This window comes from Nerophis lumbriciformis, linkage group LG18, assembly GCF_033978685.3.
Source record: "Nerophis lumbriciformis linkage group LG18, RoL_Nlum_v2.1, whole genome shotgun sequence".
In the NCBI taxonomy this organism is placed as follows: Eukaryota; Metazoa; Chordata; class Actinopteri; order Syngnathiformes; family Syngnathidae; genus Nerophis; species Nerophis lumbriciformis.
This window is the reverse complement of record NC_084565.2, coordinates 18218170-18239348: the sequence shown is the minus strand read 5'-3', so window position 1 is coordinate 18239348 and position 21179 is coordinate 18218170. Positions and strand designations below refer to the sequence as shown.

Sequence of the window (21179 nt, the reverse complement as noted above, 5' to 3'; positions counted from 1 at the left end):
TAACATCGTCCGTTGTTGTGAGCTAGTGGAAGTAAACTGTTTTTCATATATCATATTGTTCCACAAATGTACTTTCCACTTCTAATTCTTCTTCTTATTTGGAGCTCATATATAATTTTGAATTACCATTACTTTTAGTAAGACTGATAAAACCTGGACACTGATGTTTCATGTGCTATTTAAGATTAATGTTTGAATATAGCTCAGATTTATTGAATTGCCAACCCCTTGCTTTTTCAGGCCATGTATCTGGTTTACAGAGCTCTGGAAGGAGAATCTGTTCCCATGTCCCTCCCACCTCCCTTGATTCCACTCTCCAAGAGGAAAAAACCTGTGATACCTCCTGTGATGCCCTTGTTACCCTCTCCCCCTTCTGTCAAAGACAGTCGTGCCTCCCATGCTGGCTCTAAGACCATGCCCCATCCCTCTAAACTCGCCCCTCCTCCTGTCCCTGTACCAACAGCCGCGCCTGTGAGTATACTATCATTTGCGGCATCACACATGTTTAAGGTGCTTTATTTAGTTATTGTTGCTTTAAAATGATTTCAAACTGGGTAGTGCAGTGTGTTTTCCAAAAGAAGCAGTCCAAAGGCAATGTGAAGGTAAACAATTTTTACATGTATGCATTAGCTAGCTTTCTTTCATCAGCTGTTTTCATCATATAGAGATGTTGTTTAATGCATGTTTTTGAATCTGCTTAGTGGGTGGTGTCACCAGCGGACAAGTCCAAATATGACGAAATCTTCAACAAGACAGACGCAGACATGGATGGGCTTGTGTCCGGACCTGAAGTCAGAGATATATTCCTCAAAACTGGGCTGCCTTCTGCTACGCTTGCACACATCTGGTAAAAGACACTTTTGTTGCATTATTTTGATTCATTGTCAGTTTCTGAAGATGAGGTTGAGTTTTTAAAGTAGCTTCCACTAAGGTTGCACAATCAATCACATTAATCCAATCACCAATTTGGCTGCTCCACATTCACCTCCAGGACCCCATTGCCGCAAGTAGATTGACCACCTGTGGGAAACACTGTTCTACCTAACATAATGAATAATTGTGATTTCTGAATTGATAAAAATTATTGTGGTATTTTTGTCATAATCATGCTGCCCCAACTTCCAAATGGTAAATTTAATTATAATATTAGAGATACACTTGTGTATGTGTAATCTGTTTTTAAAATATGATTTGAAAGGAAATTGTATCTAACATCAATATTTCTCTGAATGGAAAACTGACATTGCACGGTTGTCGAGATCAGGAAAATCACACACCCTATAGATTTGCTCTAATTAACTTTAGTCTTGCTATTTTTGTTGCCTCTGTTTAACGACCATGATAGGGAAATAATCGTTAGTCTGTTTTGTAACCCGGGCGCTGTTGTTTTCCCTCAGGGAGCTTTGTGACATTGGCGACATTGGAAAACTGACCCGAGAGCAGTTCGCCCTGGCACTCCATCTGATCAATCAGAAGTTGAAGAGAGGCCTCGACCCTCCACAGAGCCTCTCGCTGGAGATGATCCCTCCCTCTGACAGGCAGAACATCAAACAGGTAAGATATGGGGAATGATTATCTGGTAATTATTCTTTTTTTTCTATTTCACTTTTCCACTAACATTTTTGATGAAAACACACCACAATGTTTTACAGATTTAGCACTGAGACATCTGTGAATGTTAAAAAAATTACAAAGTGGAGATACAGGATTATTGTTGTTTTTATTTGGTCAAAAGAGTCAAGATTGGAAACAGCAGACCTGTCCTTTGCTTTGTGCTCTGCACTGCTAAATAGTATTACACGTTTACATAGGGTGTAACAATAAAAGCATACATTCTTAGCTGTTTTTCTTGCATTGCGTTTTGGCTTGTCTTTTTCCTTTGCTCTCATTGCAACTATTTATTTTTCTTCCTCTCGTCTGCATTTTTCACTTTTACTCTCTGCCCCGTTCACATGCAAATGGATCCGCCCCTCACTGAGTGAGTTTGTACTCTCCAACTTCTTTCCCTCACAATATGCCATCACGTTTATTGTATTGTGCGACGATTTGTGAACGCAATCAGTGCATTGCTATCAATTGCTTGTTGTGTTGTAAATATGCTGCTTTCAGGACAATAATAGCTTGAGTTCCAACAGATTAAATATGTGGTACTTTGCTTCGATTTAACTCATCCCTGTGTTTTATTTGTCCAGAACAACATGGCAAACCTGTCAGCTGACTTCTCTGCTATCAAGGAGTTGGACTCGCTTAGCAATGAGATTGTTGAACTACAAAGGTAAAATTTGTTTCGCCTCACAAACAACCAACAATTGTAGCATAAGACAGTTATCTATTTTCATTGTGAAGCATATCATTTTCGTACCATTTGAAAGTCATCATGTCTATTGGGATAATTTAAGAATGCAAATTTGGGTACACCCTCTTGAAGTAAATTACCGTATTTTCGTGACTGTAAGGCGCACTTAAAATCCTTTTTCCCTCCCTCAAAACTCAACAGTGCGCCTTATAACCAGGTGCACCTAATGTACGGAATAATTCTGGTTTTGCTTACCGACCTCGAAGCAATTTTATTTGGTACATGGTGTAATGATAAGTGTGACCAGTAGATGGCAGTCAAACATAAGAGATACATGTAAACTGCAATATAATGGCAGTCACACAAGAGATATGTGTAAATTGCAATATGTTTAAAGTAAACAACACCAACATTTTATATGTTCCATTGAAAATATAGAACATTACATAAGGCGCTCAAAAATCTATCAGAATGTTTTAGTACGACTTTGGTAAGCTATAAAGCTGCACCGCTTAATGGATTGTTCTGTGCTTCAACATACAAGTTTTATTATAGTGTGTGTGTAAGGTAAGACATATTATTTGCCGTTTTGATTCGCAATAATATGCAAAAGCAACTTTTCTTTCCTTCTGGTACTGGCTGATCTGTATTTGGGATCTACATAAGTCCTGAAAAATTGCGCGCGTCCGCCTTTGTTGTCCGTGTGCACCCCGTAGTCGATAAGCTTCTTCTTCTCTATCTTCTTGTTATGGGACATTCATCCTCCGCTGTTGCCATTTCTAATATAAAGTAGTGTAAAGTTCTTACTTATATCTGCCATGAAAGCGCTAAAACATACCAGTATAGTGAGTTTACATTATCACCCAAGGAACTTTAGTTACCAAGGAGTTCCAGTCGGACGGTTTTTCACGGGACACATTTCCGGCGGATGAGGAGATGCTGCTCCGTTATTGATTTAAGTAAAGTCTGAATGTCATTAAAACAGTTAGCTCCATCTTTTGACACTTCTTTTACTCCCGTCCTTGCACGCTACACCAGTACAACAAAGATGACGGGGAGAAGATGGTGCCGAAGGTGATCCACGTAAATAAGACCGCCCACAAAACGGCACATCCTGAAGTGACTGTCAGAAAGCAGCTTGAAGATGATCTGTAAAACATAATCTATGCAACATTGTGACCAAAGAACCACAATTACATGTTATGTAAACCACAAGGAAGTGTTTTCAATTTAGAATTTTTTTTTAATAATATGACTCCTTTAATGCGCCTTATAATCTGGTGCGCCTTATATATCAATCAATCAATCAATCAATGTTTATTTATATAGTCCTAAATCACAAGTGTCTCAAAGGGCTGCACAAGCCACAACGACATCCTCGGTACAAAGCCCACATATATGAAAAAGATCGACAATAGACCATTCATCGGCAACAGCAACGCTTCCTTCTTCTTCGCCAATCACCTTACAGGCGTGCTACGTTCACAACCATGGGAATTCTGAATATCACTCACTCAAGAACACAACATCAACTTCAGCAGGTCGTTACTGTACGTTCAGGGTTAAGAAGGGGTTAAAAACAAAACATTGTGTGTGCAGCAGCATTCGTGAGGGAGGGGCAGAGACAAAGAGAGCGAGAGAGTTATGATAAACGCGCATGCTCGCCAGGCTCTGCTTTTTATCCATAGATTTATCAGATTAAATTTTTTATTATCTATAGCAGGGGTGTCAAAAGTGTGCCCCGGAGGCCATTTGCGGCCCACAGCTAATGTTTTAAAGGCTCACGGCACATTCTAAAAATACTATTAAAATAAACAAAAACATAACAAAAGTGAAATAAAAAAGCTTAAAGGTTAAATGTAATTTAGAAAAAGTTGCAATGTTGACTAATAAAACAATGCTGTTTTTTTTTGTTTTTTTCAAACTGTCATTGCTCAAAACATAATATTGAATCAAAATCAATGTTATTATGAATTATTGACCTATCCAAGGTTCCGATTACTTCACATCAAATATTCCACTAAGAAAAACATTTTTGGTGGAAGATTTTGCAAACTTGGTAAATAAATAACCCAAAATTGTATATTTTGTTGTTTTTTGACTGTACCGAAAATGAACCGAACCGTGACCTCTAAACCGAGGTACGTACCGAACCGAAATTTTTGTGTACCGTTACACCCCTAATGCACACTATATTAGTCCCCCAGTATGCGCGGGAGCCAAAGTGTGGCCCCAGCCACCCAGAAAGCCTTTAAACTCTTTGACCTTGGGGCCCCAAGTTTTCCACTACAGAGCCCACTGAAATACTAATCTTACTCTTAATTTGAATTGTGTTCAATAGTTATATCTAACATACTTACAGTTTAACAGGATAAACCTTATCAAATGTTATGAAACCATATGTTAATCACAAAGATGAACATCAAGGCTTAGGTCAGGCTGATTACAAAAATAAATACTAACCAAATATACTGCAAAAGATGGGGCTCATTAATAAAAACTGATGAAAAGAATTTACCTACAATTACGCAGTGCTAAAATAAATACATTCTAACAAAATTTATCATAAAAAAATAATTTATAACTTTCTTAAATAAACTGTCAATAAACTGTAGGTGCAAATGAAAATACAGCTTCAACACTCAAATCATAATTTTTGCACCTACAAAACATCTCTATGGCTTTAGTTCCAGACTTCTTTTGTTTGTTTGATATTGTCATTACTGGCGCAAGTGCTGGAAAGGTGTATCAAAACTGAGTACCGCAGCAGCCCATACAGACCACAGCTGAGAAACAGATATTTTTTGTGCGCCTTCTAGGTCCCTATGGTTAAGAAACACAGAGATGCCCAAACAGAGATATGAACCCAGATCTTTTGACTGTGTGGCCTACATGCTAACCACGAGGCCACAGTGTTTTTTTTTAATGTCACTTCCTGTGAGGAAGGACGGGAATGGAAAGAGCACTGTTGTGATTCAAGTTTTTTGAACCATTTTGTACTCAGTTAAACTAAATTCAATCTAGCAAGACAAGCTAACCACTTCTAACCCCCAAGCTTCAAATTCGTCCAACCCAAGAAACCTGGGAAGAAAAAACGCGATAAGGGATTGGACAAGGGGAGATAGTGAGGGTTTTAAAGAAGCAAAAGAATCACATATCTCAAATAATGTGTCAGATTCAGGAAGAAAAGTAGTCTGACCGCATGAACAATGTGATTATGACTGGTTGTCAGATAACACGCATGCCTAATGGTGGAGCAGCTGATAACCGAGGAGGACAAGATGCTGCTGCTTCAACATTGCAACATATGGCCAACTTTCTATTTTCAATCATAGGCGGTGAATGTGGATGTCAACAACATCGAAACATGCATTCTAATGACTAGCAGGAATAACACCACACCTGTCATTGTCATAAAGTTCACCAACAAGAACAACAAAGTGGCTTTGCTGAGGCAGCAAGCGAAACTGAAGGGAACATCTGTCTACATAAATGAATATTTGACAAAACGCAACGCTGATATCGCCAAGAAAGCACAAGAGTTGTGGAAGCAGGGGAAAATACAGAGCACTTGGCGTGCCAACTATAAAATCTACATCAAGTTAAATGGAGGACAGAAAGAATACAAAGTACTTGTTGCTAAAGAGATCAAATAACTGGACAGATATTGAAGATGACATCATCTCGACTACGAGGGAATAAAATACACAACTCGTAAAAACGTGACTCATCTGAAACCAACGACAACTACAAAACAACATAGATTATGACAGATTCTACAATATTAAATAATTAGGGCTGTCAAAGTTAAAGTGATAATACCGCATTAACTATACGTTCCTTTTACGACGTACATTTTTTTTAATGCGATATTAACATTCTGACTTCTTTTTGATCTTTGGCCTGTTCTGTGACTTGAGGAAATCTAATGGCGTCTAGTTACTGTGAAGCCACAAGCGAGAAAATAGCGAGCAGAAATGCACAAAGAAAGTGGGACATTATAGAAGTCTCAGGTTCAAAGCCATGGCAAGTCGTTCTGAGGACAAGACTATTTTAGCCTCAATCGCGGTGAGACAACATTGGAGCAAATGCTGCTGTTGCGCTTTGCCACTTGTAAAGAGGAGGAGCTTCATGTCCGTATTTACATGATAGTTGAGTGCTTAAAAAACATAAAATGTACATTATTCGAACTGCTTTTATTAAGATGGAATGAAAGCTCAGCAGAAAAAAGATGGTACAGAGGAAGTCTCAAGCCACTTTCATTGGAGTCTTTCGTCAAAAATGTCAAGTCTTTTCTCATACCATTCACACATTTACAATTATAGCGCGTCACATCCGGTCCAACCAACAAAACGTAAAATTGTCTTACAATACGAACATGCTTTGTCAAAGATGTTTTGTAATGTTATTCTGCAATATTTCTGCCTAAATAAATGTTTTCTGGCAGATTGAAATAAATTGTATTGTAAAAGCGACGACGATATGAAGGAGGTAAAGTATCTTTGAACAAGTCAGCCTTTTATATCTTTTTACAAATAGTACTCTCGAACTAAATAGGCAGAAGCGCGACACACTTTCTTGTCTCCTTCTTCGCTCTCACTGAGACTTGGTCTAATACAGCAAGTATGCCTGCCACTGCCGTCTGCAGTTCCTGCAGTGCCTCTTCATCCTTAGCATTCCGAGTCTCGGCCTAATTTGCGTTTCGATCGCACACACTCATCGCTGTGGATTTGATTTGAGTGGTCATGGTTATCCAGGACAGCAGGTGGAAGCGAGGCTCAGGCACTGCAGGGTGTTCAACAGAGCCAGGTGGGCTTCAATCAATCAATCAATCAATCAATCAATCAATCAATCAATATACGTTTATTTATATAGCCCTTAATCACTAGTGTCTCAAAGGGCTGCGCAATCCACAACGACATCCTCAACTCAAATGTTAATTTACCCTTTTTGTCTTCAGTGGCTAATCTGTTGTGCTGGATCCCCAGGGAAAAAATCACAGTGGAAGAGGAAATCAAGGAGAATGAAGAGGCTATCCGTGAGCGCAGCAGCGAGGTCCAGGTAAGACGGCATTTTTTCTTTTAAGTATTCATTTTTATTTTCTTACTACCAGGTGTTTGAGTATTACTTATTTCTACTGTTCAGGGAAGGGCAAAGAAGTTTTGATGTGGCTGATTTTGTTGAAATAGTAATGCAGTAGGAGTCTGGATGCTCTGAGCCTCATGAAAGAACACTTTTTTTGGGAAATGACTGCTTCATGAGACAGTTATCTCTCTCAAAAATATATATTTTTTTCAAGATACTCTTGCATTGATTTTGTATTGGTTTCTTAAGATACACTATTTATTTTGTTGTATTTGTTACTAATTATTTTATTGATACCTGCACATGCAGAACTCTTCGCTTGTGAGAATTTATTTTTGATGGAGATGCATATGACGTCGTGTTTGTTTATGACAGATACACACATTGAGATGTTTCCAACTTTGTGTAACTTGCTCTTTACAATGAAGCATACAGTATATACTGTATTTACATAGAATAATAAGATCATCTAACAGATACAATGATTAAACTACATAGTTCATTTCAAGATCAGGATGTATATCAGGATTCTTCTTCCATGTATGTTGTAAACACTTTGGGTTTGTAATATAGGTAATATTAGTAGACTGTTCGACTTCTTTGCATAATCTATTCCATAATTTAACTCCACATGGTTTTAAATGTTGTACATGCATACACATGTTATAAGTTAAATTTGTCACAAAGGTTATAATGTTCCTCTTCTTTTGTTGAGAAATATTGTTGTACATTGGGTAGTGTATAATCTTATCTGTTTGCAAATGCACCAAAATCATTAATTGTCAGTATTTTTTTTTTCAACTTTTGTAGTTATTTCCATATATTTCTACGCAATAACTTAAGATGTGGTAACACTGGCGAGCAGTGGATGATGTGGAGGGATTTTTGGTGCAGAACATAGTTTAACAAATCCATAAATAGCAAGTACATAAATGTCCTTCCTTTTCCTTTGTATTTGTCTATCCAGTAGGGCTGCAACAACTAATCGATTAAAATCGATTATAAAAATAGTTGGCGATTAATTTAGTCATCAATTCGTTGGATCAATTCTATGCGCATGCGCAGAGGCAATTTTTTTATTTAAATTATTATTTTTATTTTTATAAACCTTTATTTATAAACTGCAACATGTACAAACAGCTGAGAAACAACAATCAAAATAAGTATGGTGCCAGTATGCTGGTTTTTTTCAATAAAATACTGGAAAGGATAGAAATGTAGTTTGTCTCTTTTATCCGATTATTAATCGATTAATCGAAGTAATAATCAACAGATTAATCGATTATCAAATTAATCGTTAGTTGCAGCCCTACTATCTATCTATCCATTTATACAGTTATCTTTACTTTGACATTAAAAATAATCTTTTTTCAAATTCTTAAAAGAGCGCCAAATCAGATTGACCGTGATTTCATTTGTAGAAGCAATATCTAAGGGAGCGGAGGACACTTTTTTAAGGCAGTGTATATTTACTTATTTATTGAAATCAATCAATCAAGCTTTATTTCAGACTCCATGGTCCAAGTTGACATACAATACATACATACAGTACATAAATCAAACAAAATACAGTATAAAAGGCATTATCACATAATAAAAAACAGTGCTTGTGCATATTCAGTAAAAGGCATCTGATAAATAAATACAAGCAGCAATAAAAAAAATAAATATATATATATATATATATATATATATATATATATATATATATATATATATATATATATATGTATATATACAGTATATACTTTAAAAATGCGCCTACGCATTCTATAAAAGGCACAGATACCAGTGTTTTCCATATATACGATTGGTACCTAACATAACTACACCTAGGATTGGTTATCTGTATAATAAGATAATTTTCAAATTTAAACATCAGTTTTCTCATGAAGGTATTTATCCCTAAATCACAAAATAATATAAATTTTCATTTGTTGATGTCCACAGGACTTGCAGGATGAGGTGGCAAGAGAGAGCAAGGATCTGCATCAACTCCAGACTCAGCGTCAGAAGATCCAGGAGGCTTTGGAGGAGCTGGACCAACAGAAGGTCTCCCTGGAGGAGCAGTTGGCTTACATCCGCAAGCAGACCAACCAAGAGACCCAACTGGTGGGTCTGGCAGAAATCCCTGAAAACCGAGTAGGCAAAAGAAATATTAATATTGGCTAATACATGTTTTAGTTTACACTTTATATGACCAACAACAAAATTCCAAAATTTTAGGATGGATTGCCAATAGAAATGTTGTTTATCGCCCCCAAAAAAGCATTAAACCACAAATCAAACTTTTTTATCCGACTTACTACAGCAAAACACTATCGACATTGTTATTGGGTCATTAGCCTGCAGTCGTCATGCAGTACCACATTATAATAGCAGTAAAACGCCAATAATGTATTGACCTGAATACAAGGCCATGTCTACATGAACATGCTTTCTAAAACACACATTTCCCCTACTCCAGTTAAAAAAGCAACTATAAAGAAGAAGGGTGATATTTTCAGATTGGTGCCTATTACGACAAGCACAGTAACACGGTTATTTTTGGGAGGGCTAAGTAACATCATATCTAATAAAAATTACAATTGGAATTGCAATATTTGACCAATTGTGGTGTCAGCTCTAACATGACTGAGAACTGTTGCTGAGATTAAGAAAACACTGCTTGCTAAATAATGTATATATTATTTATGTTTTTATTTTGTCAAGTAATTAAAGCAGACATATTTGTTTCATGACACAAATAGTCACCATGAGCAATATTAAAGCTCTTGTATGCAATTGGCATGCATACAAGATGATTCCAATGTAATATTGACACACTGTGTTTTTGTACAGTTGTTTATATTACAAAAATATTTGCTTTGTAATAATAATAACAGATTACATAATGGGGCAGCACGGTGGAAGAGGGGTTAGTGCATCTGCCTCACAATACGAAGGTCCTGAGTAGTCTTGGGTTCAATCCCGGACTCGGGATCTTTCTGTGTGGAGTTTGCATGTTCTCCCCGTGACTGTGTGGGTTCCCTCCGGGTACTCCGGCTTCCTCCCACCTCCAAAGACATGCACCTGGGAATAAGTTGATTTGCAACACTAAATTGGCCCTAGTGTGTGAATGTGAGTGTGAATGTTGTCTGTCTATCTGTGTTGGCCCTGCGATGAGGTGGCGACTTGTCCAGGGTGTACCCCGCCTTCCGCCCGATTGTAGCTGAGATAGGCTCCAGCGCCCCCCGCGACCCCAAAGGGAATAAGCGGTAGAAAATGGATGGATGGATTACATAATGGCTGTGTATATGCAGCATGGTTGCACGAGATCTAAACATTTGCACTCCAACAGAGTAAACTTCCAAAGTCTAAATGTATTGAAAAAGCGCTAAATGTAATCATTTCCCTAAACTCATAACATGATTTTATGTAATGAAATATTGTGCATCAATCCATATTTTTTGGCCTTTGGTCTTTGATTGGGGCGGTATAGCTCGGTTGGTAGAGTGGCCGTGCCAACAACTTGAGGGTTCCAGGTTCGATCCCCGCTTCCGCCATCCTAGTCACTGCCGTTGTGTCCTTGGGCAAGACACTTAACCCACCTGCTCCCAGTGCCACCCACACTGGTTTAAATGTAACTTAGATATTGGGTTTCACTATGTAAAGCGCTTTGAGTCACTAGAGAAAAGCGCTATATAAAAATAATTAACTTCACTTCTTAAAAATACTTTTTACTGTGTGGCTACTAGGGGTGTGGGAAAAAATTGTTTCAAATTCGAATCGCGATCCTCATTTTTTTTTTAAATTGATTTTCTTTTTAATTTTTAAATTTTTTTTTTTTTTTTTTTTTTTGAATAATCATTTCAACAAAACAATACACAGCAATATCATAACAATGCAATCCAATTCCAGAACCAAACCCGACCCAGCAACACTCAAAACTGCAATAAACAGAGCAATTGAGAGCAGACACAAACACGACACAGAACAAACCAAAAGTAGTGAAACAAAAATTAATATTATCAACAACAGTATCAATATTAGTTACAATTTTAACATAGCAGTGATTAAAAATCCCTCATTGACATTATCATTAGACATTTATAAAAAATAAAAAATAAAGAACAATAGTGTCACAGTGGCTTACACTTGCATCGCATCTCATAACCTTGACAACACACTGTGTCCAATATTTTCACAAAGATAAAATAAGTCATTTTTTTGGTTCATTTAATAGTTAAAACAAATTTACATTATTGCAATCAGTTGATAAAACATTGTCCTTTACAATTATAAAAGCTTTTTACAAAAATCTACTACTCTGCTTGCATGTCAGCAGCCTGGGGTAGATCCTGCTGAAATCCTATGTATTGAATGAATAAAGAATCGTTTTGAATCGGGAAAATATTGTTTTTGTATCGAGAATCGCATTGAATCGAAAAAAATCGATTTTGAATCGAATTGTGACTCCAAGAACCGATATTGAATCGAATCGTGGGACACCCAAAGATTCGCAGCCCTAGTGGCCACACACAAAGTTAAACAGGAACCTCCTGACATGTTTATACATTGCTATTATTCAATTAATAATTAGCAAAATAAACTATAATTCAATGACCAACTATAATATAACTGCATTTAAAATATAACTACATCAATCACAAATTTTACCGATATTGAAAACATGACTTAAAAAGAAAATGTCTTTTTGTGGCCTAAAAATAGGTTTTTAAATAGTTAATGAAAAAGGGGTTATATTCAGGGTCATCTCACATCTGGTAAAAAAAAAAAGTAATCTATATTAAACTGCAAACACATTCCTGTCAATATTTGAAATACATTGGAGAAGCTTTTTATGAAGGTTTGCTGTTTTTTTGTTTTTTTTACTTTAAACTTTTTTTTGTAAACGTTTTTGTAAACTGGCCTAATGGATTACATCCGCAGTGTTTCAGATCACGTCTATTAACACACACAGGTGATTGCGGCCCATGTGGATGCCTAACAATGGCAGGCCTCTAAACGTTGAAAGGTTGCATAGTTTTTTGTGCTTACCCTTTTTACAGACATCCTTATTTATTGTAGTAAAGTTGTGTGCCAATTAAAGTTAACTCTTGACACTCATTGACTTTCTCAGATTTCATCGCTGCAGTCAGAGCACAAGGAGCAGGAGCAAAGAATAAATCATTACGAGGAGGAGTTGGTCCAGGCTAGAGAAGAGCTTCTGGCTTTGCAGCAAGAGAGCAGAAGGTTGCAGGATAAGGTCCAAGCTGCTCAGGAGCAACTCACACCTTTGCAAGAATCTGTGCGTGACTCTTTCACACAAGTGTCCCAGGTCAGGTTGAAACATCATGTATTTTTACTCTCTAGATATATCGTTTCGCTTTTAATATATAATCCTCTCTGATGTTCAGGTTCAACAGAAACTGGACGACCTTCAGGTGGAGGAGAGGTCGGTGTCTGCTCAGCTGAGCTGGAAGAGAGCTCTTGAAGACAATTCTCCCGTCATGGTCAATGGATCACCAGGGCCCATGCCAAAGCGGAATCACAGAGAACCATTACAGGAGGACCTCTGTCAGGAGGACCAACCTCAAGGGCTAAAAGAAGAAAAAACTGTTGATGGATCACACAAACAGAAAGAACTCTCAGAACAAACAGAGAAAGTAGTGAATGAAGAAAACCCGGAAGAGAAGGAGGACAAGCAACCCAAGACACCAGAAGAGGAAAAACTGCAACCTGATGCCCTGGATGACCTCATGACTAGTTTAGCCTCTTCTGAGATGTACACCCTCACTAAGCCCCAGGAGAAAAGTGACAATGTATGAAACATTATTCTGTCAAAAAGATGTCTAAATGTTTTGGTAACGCATCTTCTTTGACATCTATAGGAACACTGTAATCTTTCACCTGACATCTCCTCAGAAGTCCAAGATGATGTGGCACTGTCATCCAACACAAACCAATCAAAGGTAAATAAGGGGTATAATAAACTGATTTATTTATTTTAGAAATGGCCTCTATCATATGGAATTTAATCAAGTTAATATTTGAAAAACAAGACTATGTGTACCTCTTGTATCAATTGATAGTATTGAGCAGCAACCAACAGAGGGTGCTTTTTATCTAAGTTCCCAAAAGACGACTATTGCAATTCAAACAGAATGTGTATACAATCACAGAGCAAATCTGCAGAAGCAGGCAGCAGGACCTTTTTACATTAAAAAAGTAATGTCAAGTGTTGCAATACTATACAAGAAAGACTGATGGCAAAGTTAGCTAGTTGGTTAGTTGGTCATTGCCTCTATTCAACAGGTTGTGATACCAGAACCAGAGGTTAAACAGAAACCTGCAGAGCCTCCAGAAATCAAAGCATTCTCCTTGTCAACACAAGTTGGTCCTCCTTGCTCAGTGCCAGCCCTGCCTGAGATGGACTTCTTTGATTCAGACCCGTTCACAGATCGTAAGCTTTATTAAATACTTAACATGTGGCTAGTCTGTGCATGTTTAAAAATGTGACATTTGTTTTTGTAGATGATCCATTTAAAAACGATCTGTTTGGAAAACCGGATGTTGCAAGTGAGTTCTCAGAGGTGATGATGAGCGGAAAGACTAGTTTAAGGAAATAAATAATAATAATGTTTTTTTGTAGAATTGGATCCATTTGGAGGAGATCCTTTTAAAGGATCAGACCCTTTTGCTGCTGATGGTTTCTTCACACAATCCACCAGCAGCCACGTGCCCACGGAAGACCCCTTTGCCGGCTCAATTGACCCATTTGTTAGCACTACTGGTGTGCCAGAACCAGACCTATTTGCAGCCAAGCGCAACGACCCTCCTCCAGCAACGACAGAAGAGCCGGACCCTTTTACTTCTCAACCTACAAATGTAACTCTACCAGCCACACATCCATTCAAATCTGAAGGCAACGACACGGATAAATTGGATTCGTTCTGTCACAAGTTGAACAACATCGTAGTGGCTGATCCGTTTGGTTCTGAATATGGAGGGAAAGATCCGTTTAACAGTTCTCCACCAACTGCTAGGCTGGTATTGGTGAGTCCCCTCTGGGATTTACCGGGCATATTAGTTTAGTTCACTTCGTGACAGTTGTTTAAATGTATGTTTTTAGGACAACACAGCATCAGCCAATGATCCTTTTGCTCCAGGTGGTACCACGGGAAGCGCCAACTCAGAACCCGGTAAGACCTATACTAAATACCCGATATGGCATAGTATCACTAATGTAAATATGCCTCTGTATAATTTTAGATCCATTTGCCGCAGTGTTTGGGAATGAGTCGTTTGGAGGGGGCTTTGCAGATTTCAGTGCACTTGCAAAGGTAATACAAATTTGTCTTGTCATGTCACTCAAATGAAAGCTTGATATGCAGGACAAATATTACATGTTAAACACCTTCTGACAGTACGGGTAATGAAACTGTAATTTATGCAACAACACTGTTGTGCTCTTATTCACATACCTTTCAAATCCAAGAGATGTTCAGTGAGAGACAGTGTGGTCATCTGCAACCATACTTTTCTATATATCTTTTTTTATTTTATTTCTATTATTTTATGTATTTTTATTGTTTAGGCTTGCTGACAGGAACATAATGAATGACCCACGAAATTGTTCTATAATGTATTTAGTTTTTTTTTAATGTTCTACACTAATTTTAATTCAAATGCAGGTGCTTTTTAAAATGAACTGTTTTATTTGCTTTACACAGTGAAAATATAAATATAAGGCATTCGACCGTGTCCCTCGGGAAGTCCTGTGGGGAGTGCTCAGAGAGTATGGGGTATCGGACTGTCTGATTGTGGCAGTCCGCTCCCTGTATGCTCAGTGCCAGAGCTTGGTCCGCATTGCCGGCAGTAAATCGGACACGTTTCCAGTGAGGGTTGGACTCCGACAAGGCTGCCCTTTGTCACCGATTCTGTTCATAACTTTTATGGACAGAATTTCTAGGCGCAGTCAAGGCGTTGAGGGGATCTGGTTTGGTGGCTGCAGGATTAGGTCTCTGCTTTTTGCAGATGATGTGGTCCTGTTGGCTTCATCTGGCCAGGATCTTCAGCTCTCACTGGATTGGTTCGCAGCCGAGTGTGAAGCGACTGAGATGAGAATCAGCACCTCCAAGTCCGAGTCCATGGTTCTCGCCCGGAAAAGGGTGGAGTGCCATCTCCGGGTTGGGGATGAGATCTTGCCCCAAGTGGAGGAGTTCAAGTACCTCGGAGTCTTGTTCACGAGTGAGGGAAGAGTGGATCGTGAGATCGACAGGCGGATCGGTGCGGCGTCTTCAGTAATGCGGACGCTGTATCGATCCGTTGTGGTGAAGAAGGAGCTGAGCCGGAAGGCAAAGCTCTCAATTTACCGGTCGATCTACGTTCCCATCCTCACCTATGGTCATGAGCTTTGGGTTATGACCGAAAGGACAAGATCACGGGTACAAGCGGCCGAAATGAGTTTCCTCCGCCGGGTGGCGGGGCTCTCCCTTAGAGATAGGGTGAGAAGCTCTGCCATCCGGGGGGAGCTCAAAGTAAAGCCGCTGCTCCTCCACATCGAGTGGAGCCAGATGAGGTGGTTCGGGCATCTGGTCAGGATGCCACCCGAACGCCTCCCTAGGGAGGTGTTTAGGGCACGTCCGACCGGTAGGAGGGCGCGGGGAAGACCCAGGACACGTTGGGAAGACTATGTCTCCCGGCTGGCCTGGGAACGCCTTGGGGTCCCACAGGAAGAGCTGGACGAAGTGGCTGGGGAGAGGGAAGTCTGGGCTTCCCTGCTTAGGCTGCTGCCCCCGCGACCCGACCTCAGATAAGCGGAAGAAGATGGATGGATGGATGGATGAAAATATAATGTAACTGAGTCAAGTATAGGGTAGTACAGTTTAGGCCTGCACGATTTTGAGACAAAACCTAATAGCGATTCTTCTCTTGCGACTGCGATTCTATTTGCGATTTTTTTTATTTTATACATAAAACTGCAAAAATAACAATTGAAGGAAGAAATTTTACTTTTAGATTGTCAATCAACATATTCTAAACTTAAGGTGCCACACATTAAAACAATATGAAATTATTTACCTCTCTGAGCTGCCACCTTTCCGTGGTAGAGGAGTTTGCGTGTCCCAATGATCCTAGAACTATGTTGTCTGGGGGCTTTCATGCCCCCTGGTAGGGTCTCCCAAGACAAACAGGTCCTAGGTGAGGGATCAGACAAAGAGCAGCTCGAAGACTTCTATGGGAATGCATCAACAAGGACTCAGATTTCCCTCGCCCGGACGCGGGTCACCGGGGCCCCACTCTGGAGCCAGGCCCGGAGTTGGGACACAATGACGAGCGCCTGGTGGCCCGAAGAGGCAACGTGGGTCCCCCCTCCCATGAGCTCACCACTCATGGGAGGGGCCATAGAGGTCGGGTGCATTGTGAGCTGGGCGGCAGCCGAAGGCAGGGCACTTGGCGGTCTAATCCTCGGCTACATAACCTAACTCTTGGGACGTGGAACGTCACCTCGCTGGGGGGGAAGGAGCCTGAGCTAGTGCGCGGGGTAGAGAAGTTCCGGCTGGATATAGTCGGACTCACCTCGACGCACAGCGAGGGCTCTGGAACCAGTTTTCTCGAGAGGGGCTGGACTCTCTTCCACACTGGCGTTGCACGCAGTGAGAGGCGACGAGCTGGGGTAGCAATTCTTGTTTCCCCCCGGCTCAAAGCCTGCACGTTGGAGTTCAAACCAGTGGACGAGAGGGCAGCCTTCCTCCGCCTTCGGGTCGGGGGACGGGTCCTGACTGTTGTTTGTGCTTACGCACCAAACCGCAGTTCAGAGTACCCACCCTTTTTGGATACACTCGAGGGAGTACTGGAAAGTGCTTCCTCGGGTGATTCCCTTGTCCTACTGGGGGACTTCAACGCTCATGTTGGCAACGATAGTGAAACCTGGAGAGGCGTGATTGGGAAGAATGGCCGCCCGGATCTGAACCCGAGTGGTGTTTTGTTATTGGACTTTTGTGCTCGCCACAGATTGTCTATAACAAACACCATGTTCAAACATAAGGGTGTCCATATGTGCACTTGGCACCAGGGCACCCTAGGCCGCAGTTCCATGATCGACTTCGTAGTTGTCTCATCGGATTTGCGGCCTCATGTTTTGGACACTCGAGTGAAGAGAAGGGCGGAGCTTTCTACCGATCACCACCTGGTGTTGAGTTGGTTGCGATGGTGGGGGAGGATGCCGGACAGTCCTGGCAGGCCCAAACGCATTGTGAGGGTCTGCTGGGAACGTCTGGCAGAGTCTCCTGTCAGAGAGAGTTTCAATTCCCGCCTCCGGAAGAACTTTGAACATGTCACGAGGGAGGTGCTGGACATTGAGTCCGAGTGGACCATGTTCCGCACCTCTATTGTCGAGGCGGATGATTGGAGCTGTGGTTGGTGCCTGTCGTGGCGGTAATCCTAGAACCCTTTGGTGGACACCGGCGGTGAGGGATGCCGTCAAGCTGAAGAAGGAGTCCTATCGGGTTCTTTTGGCTCATAGGACTCCGGAGGCTGCGGACAGGTACCGACAGGACAAGCGGTGTGCGGCTTCAGCGGTCGCAGAGGCAAAAACTCGGACATGGGAGGAGTTCGGGGAAGCCATGGAAAACGACTTCCGGACGGCTTCGAAGCGATTCTGGACCACCATCCGCCACCCCAGGAAGGGGAAGCAGTGCACTATCAACACCGTGTATGGTGCGGATGGTGTTCTGCTGACCTCGACTGCGGATGTTGTGGATCGGTGGAGGGAATACTTCGAAGACCTCCTCAATCCCACCAACACGTCTTCCTATGAGGAAGCAGTGCCTGGGGAATCTGTGGTGGGCTCTCTTATTTCTAGGGCTGAGGTTGCTGAGGTAGTTAAAAAGCTCCTCGGTGGCAAGGCCCCGGGGGTGGATGAGGTCCGCCCGGAGTTCCTTAAGGCTCTGGATGCTGTGGGGCTGTCTTGGTTGACAAGACTCTGCAGCATCGCGTGGACATCGGGGGCGGTACATCTGGATTGGCAGACCGGGGTGGTGGTTCCTCCCTTTAAGAAGGGGAATCGGAGGGTGTGTTCCAACTATCGTGGGATCACACTCCTCAGCCTTCCCGGTTAGGTTTATTCAGGTGTACTGGAGAGGAGGCTACGTCGGATAGTTGAGCTTCGGATTCAGGAGGGACAGTGTGGTTTTCGTCCTGGTCGTGGAACTGTGGACCAGCGCTGTACTCTCGGCGGGGTCCTTGAGGGTGCATGGGAGTTTGCCCAACCAGTCTACATGTGCTTTGTGGACTTGGAGAAGGCATTCGATCGTGTCCCTCGGGAAGTCCTGTGGAGAGTGCTCAGAGTGTATGGGGTATCGGACTGTCTGATTGTGGCGGTCCGCTCCCTGTACGATCAGTGTCAGAGCTTGGTCCGCATTACCGGCAGTAAGTCGGACACGTTTCCAGTGAGGGTTGGACTCCGCCAAGGCTGCCCTTTGTCACTGGTACTGTTCATAACTTTCATGGACATAATTTCTAGGCGCAGTCAAGGCATTGAGGGGATCCAGTTTGGTGGCTGCAGGATTAGGTCTCTGCTTTTTGCAGATGATGTGGTCTTGATGGCTCCATCTGGCCAGGATCTTCAGCTCTCACTGGATCGGTTTGCAGCAGAGTGTGAAGTGACTGGGATGAGAATCAGCACCTCCAAGTCCGAGTCCATGATTCTTGCCCGGAAAAAGGTGGAATGCCATCTCCGGGTTGGGGCAGAGACCCTGCCCCAAGTGGAGGAGTTCAAGTACCTAGGAGTCTTGTTCACGAGTGGGGGAAGAGTGGATTGTGAGATCGACAGGCGGATCGGTGCGGCGTCTTCAGTAATGCGGACGCTGTATCGATCCGTTGTGGTGAAGAAGGAGATTAGCCGGAAGGCAAAATTCTCAATTTACTGGTCGATTCACGTTCCCATCCTCGCCTATGGTCATGAGCTTTGGGTTATGACCGAAAGGACAAGATCACGGGTACAAGCGACCGAAATGAGTTTTCTACGCCGGGTAGCGGGGCTCTCCCTTAGAGATAGGGTGAGAAGCTCTGCCATCCGGGGGGAGCTCAAAGTAAAGCTGCTGCTCCTCCACATCGAGAGGAGCCAAATGAGGTGGTTCGGGCATCTGGTCAGGATGCCACCCGAACGCCTCCCTAGGGAGGTGTTTAGGGCACGTCCAACCGGTAGGAGGCCACGGGGAAGACCAAGGACACGAAGGGAAGACTATGTCTCCCGGCTGGCCTGGGAACGCCTCGGGATCCCCCGGGAGGAGCTGGACGAAGTGGCTGGGGAGAGGAAAGTCTGGGCTTCCCTGCTTAGGCTGCTGCCCCCGCGACCCGACCTCGGATAAGCAGAAGAAGATGGATGGATGGATGGAATCCAAATACAATACACACTCTAAATTTTGATGTGACAAGACTCGAACCCCAATTTGGCACAGCCTATTTAGTGTACAAACCACAGTGCTTGAATGTTGTGTGGATTATTTACATTAAAAAATATTTGGCTTTATGCAGAAGACGCAGAGTTTTTGTCTACATCATGCTCTTTAACTGAAGAAATAATCGATAAAAACTATACAGTGTTTTCTAATGTGTTGTAATCATATTATATATTATTAATGCAAGTATTAATTTCAAAGGATGTACACTTATTTCTCAGTACTGTAGAATTGTTTACCATTGTACTGTAACTGGAAGATAAATAACTTGATAAATAGCATTTTTTTCCTGAGTTGGAAATATGCGGTTCGATGTTGTGTTTTTGTTTATTGCTATGGCGGGATCACTGCATATTTGCTTATTCGTCCGTGTTGATGGGCTCATATCGCCCATCCGATTTGAAGTTGAAATATTCCCACAGCGGGACATTAGGCTTTATAATCTTATTTTTTTCCATCCTAATTGTGTTACTCTGTGGAACTTCTCCCTTCTCACACACCGAGACATAGATTGTGAATCAGTAAAAAGAGGGGTCACTCTGTTAATTTTCTTCTACATTTAAATAAACGCGCTCAGGTGCTAAGAGCGATGCACAAAGCAAAGCATGGTGTATACTCTGGCGTTGCGTAGCTTGCGTAGGCGACGCCATCGTCCCCACCGCCCCCTGCATAGCCTCCCGCGTAGCTGGGCAACGCAGAACTGTGATTGGTCAGTTTTTGCCAGGAGGGTCCCTGAACACAGGCGAACAGACTTTGTGCTTGAAATGCACAAGTGTGTATGAAATAAAACAACAGTGGTTAAACATTTGCATGAAAACTGATATTGTGTACTTAATATCTCGGTGCGCTCTGAAAATAATTGCTGAATGTGTGTTTTTCAGTTTATTGTGTTATTGTTGCGTCCAGAAGAAGTCACAAAGTGAAAGTTCGACTCTTAAGTTTTCTTACAAATCTTGTGCTACCAGGTTCAATTCCGACACATATTCTTTCTCATGCACTCTCGTCTTTTTCTCTCAAACACAACATTTCTCATTCTACGTCAATAATCTTTCAAGCACGGTATATTTACAAACATTTGTGAACTTTGAACATGACCATAGAGATAAACTCCAGCATGTCGTTAACTTAAATGGTGATTCAACAGTTTAGTTTATTTACGTTACATGTTGGATCTCTCTTGTCCCATGTCCCGAACGGCCAAATATTGTTGCAAATAATAACGTCTTCTGCCTCAACTCATTCACAAGTTGTGCAGTCCATCTTCACAAAGGTTTATAAGTAAAATGTCCATTAAAAATAACCTGATTATTCTGAATGATTAGTTTCAGTGTAGACAAAGTTGTCGATGCAGT

At 41.4% G+C, this 21179-nt stretch overlaps 1 protein-coding gene across 7 annotated transcripts in view; it reads left to right on the top strand.

Moving 5' to 3' along the window:
- The window catches only part of eps15 (epidermal growth factor receptor pathway substrate 15), an 81537-nt gene that overhangs the window by 35258 nt on the left and 25100 nt on the right, over window positions 1–21179 (top strand). For 4 of the 7 annotated variants that reach the window (XM_061977776.2, XM_061977775.2, XM_061977772.2 and 1 more), the window contains exons 9-22: window positions 241–471; window positions 702–847; window positions 1398–1554; window positions 2193–2275; window positions 7285–7357; window positions 9332–9523; window positions 12504–12701; window positions 12781–13185; window positions 13255–13335; window positions 13679–13826; window positions 13898–13942; window positions 14016–14419; window positions 14496–14565; window positions 14636–14706. In XM_061977776.2, coding sequence (XP_061833760.1) covers window positions 241–471; window positions 702–847; window positions 1398–1554; window positions 2193–2275; window positions 7285–7357; window positions 9332–9523; window positions 12504–12701; window positions 12781–13185; window positions 13255–13335; window positions 13679–13826; window positions 13898–13942; window positions 14016–14419; window positions 14496–14565; window positions 14636–14706 — 2304 coding nt within the window. Of the gene's footprint in view, window positions 1–240; window positions 603–701; window positions 848–1397; window positions 1555–2192; window positions 2276–7284; window positions 7358–9331; window positions 9524–12503; window positions 12702–12780; window positions 13186–13254; window positions 13336–13678; window positions 13827–13897; window positions 13943–14015; window positions 14420–14495; window positions 14566–14635; window positions 14707–21179 lie in introns of those variants that run through there. The other 3 variants (XM_061977774.2, XM_061977771.2, XM_061977777.2) reach the window with 3 other exon arrangements.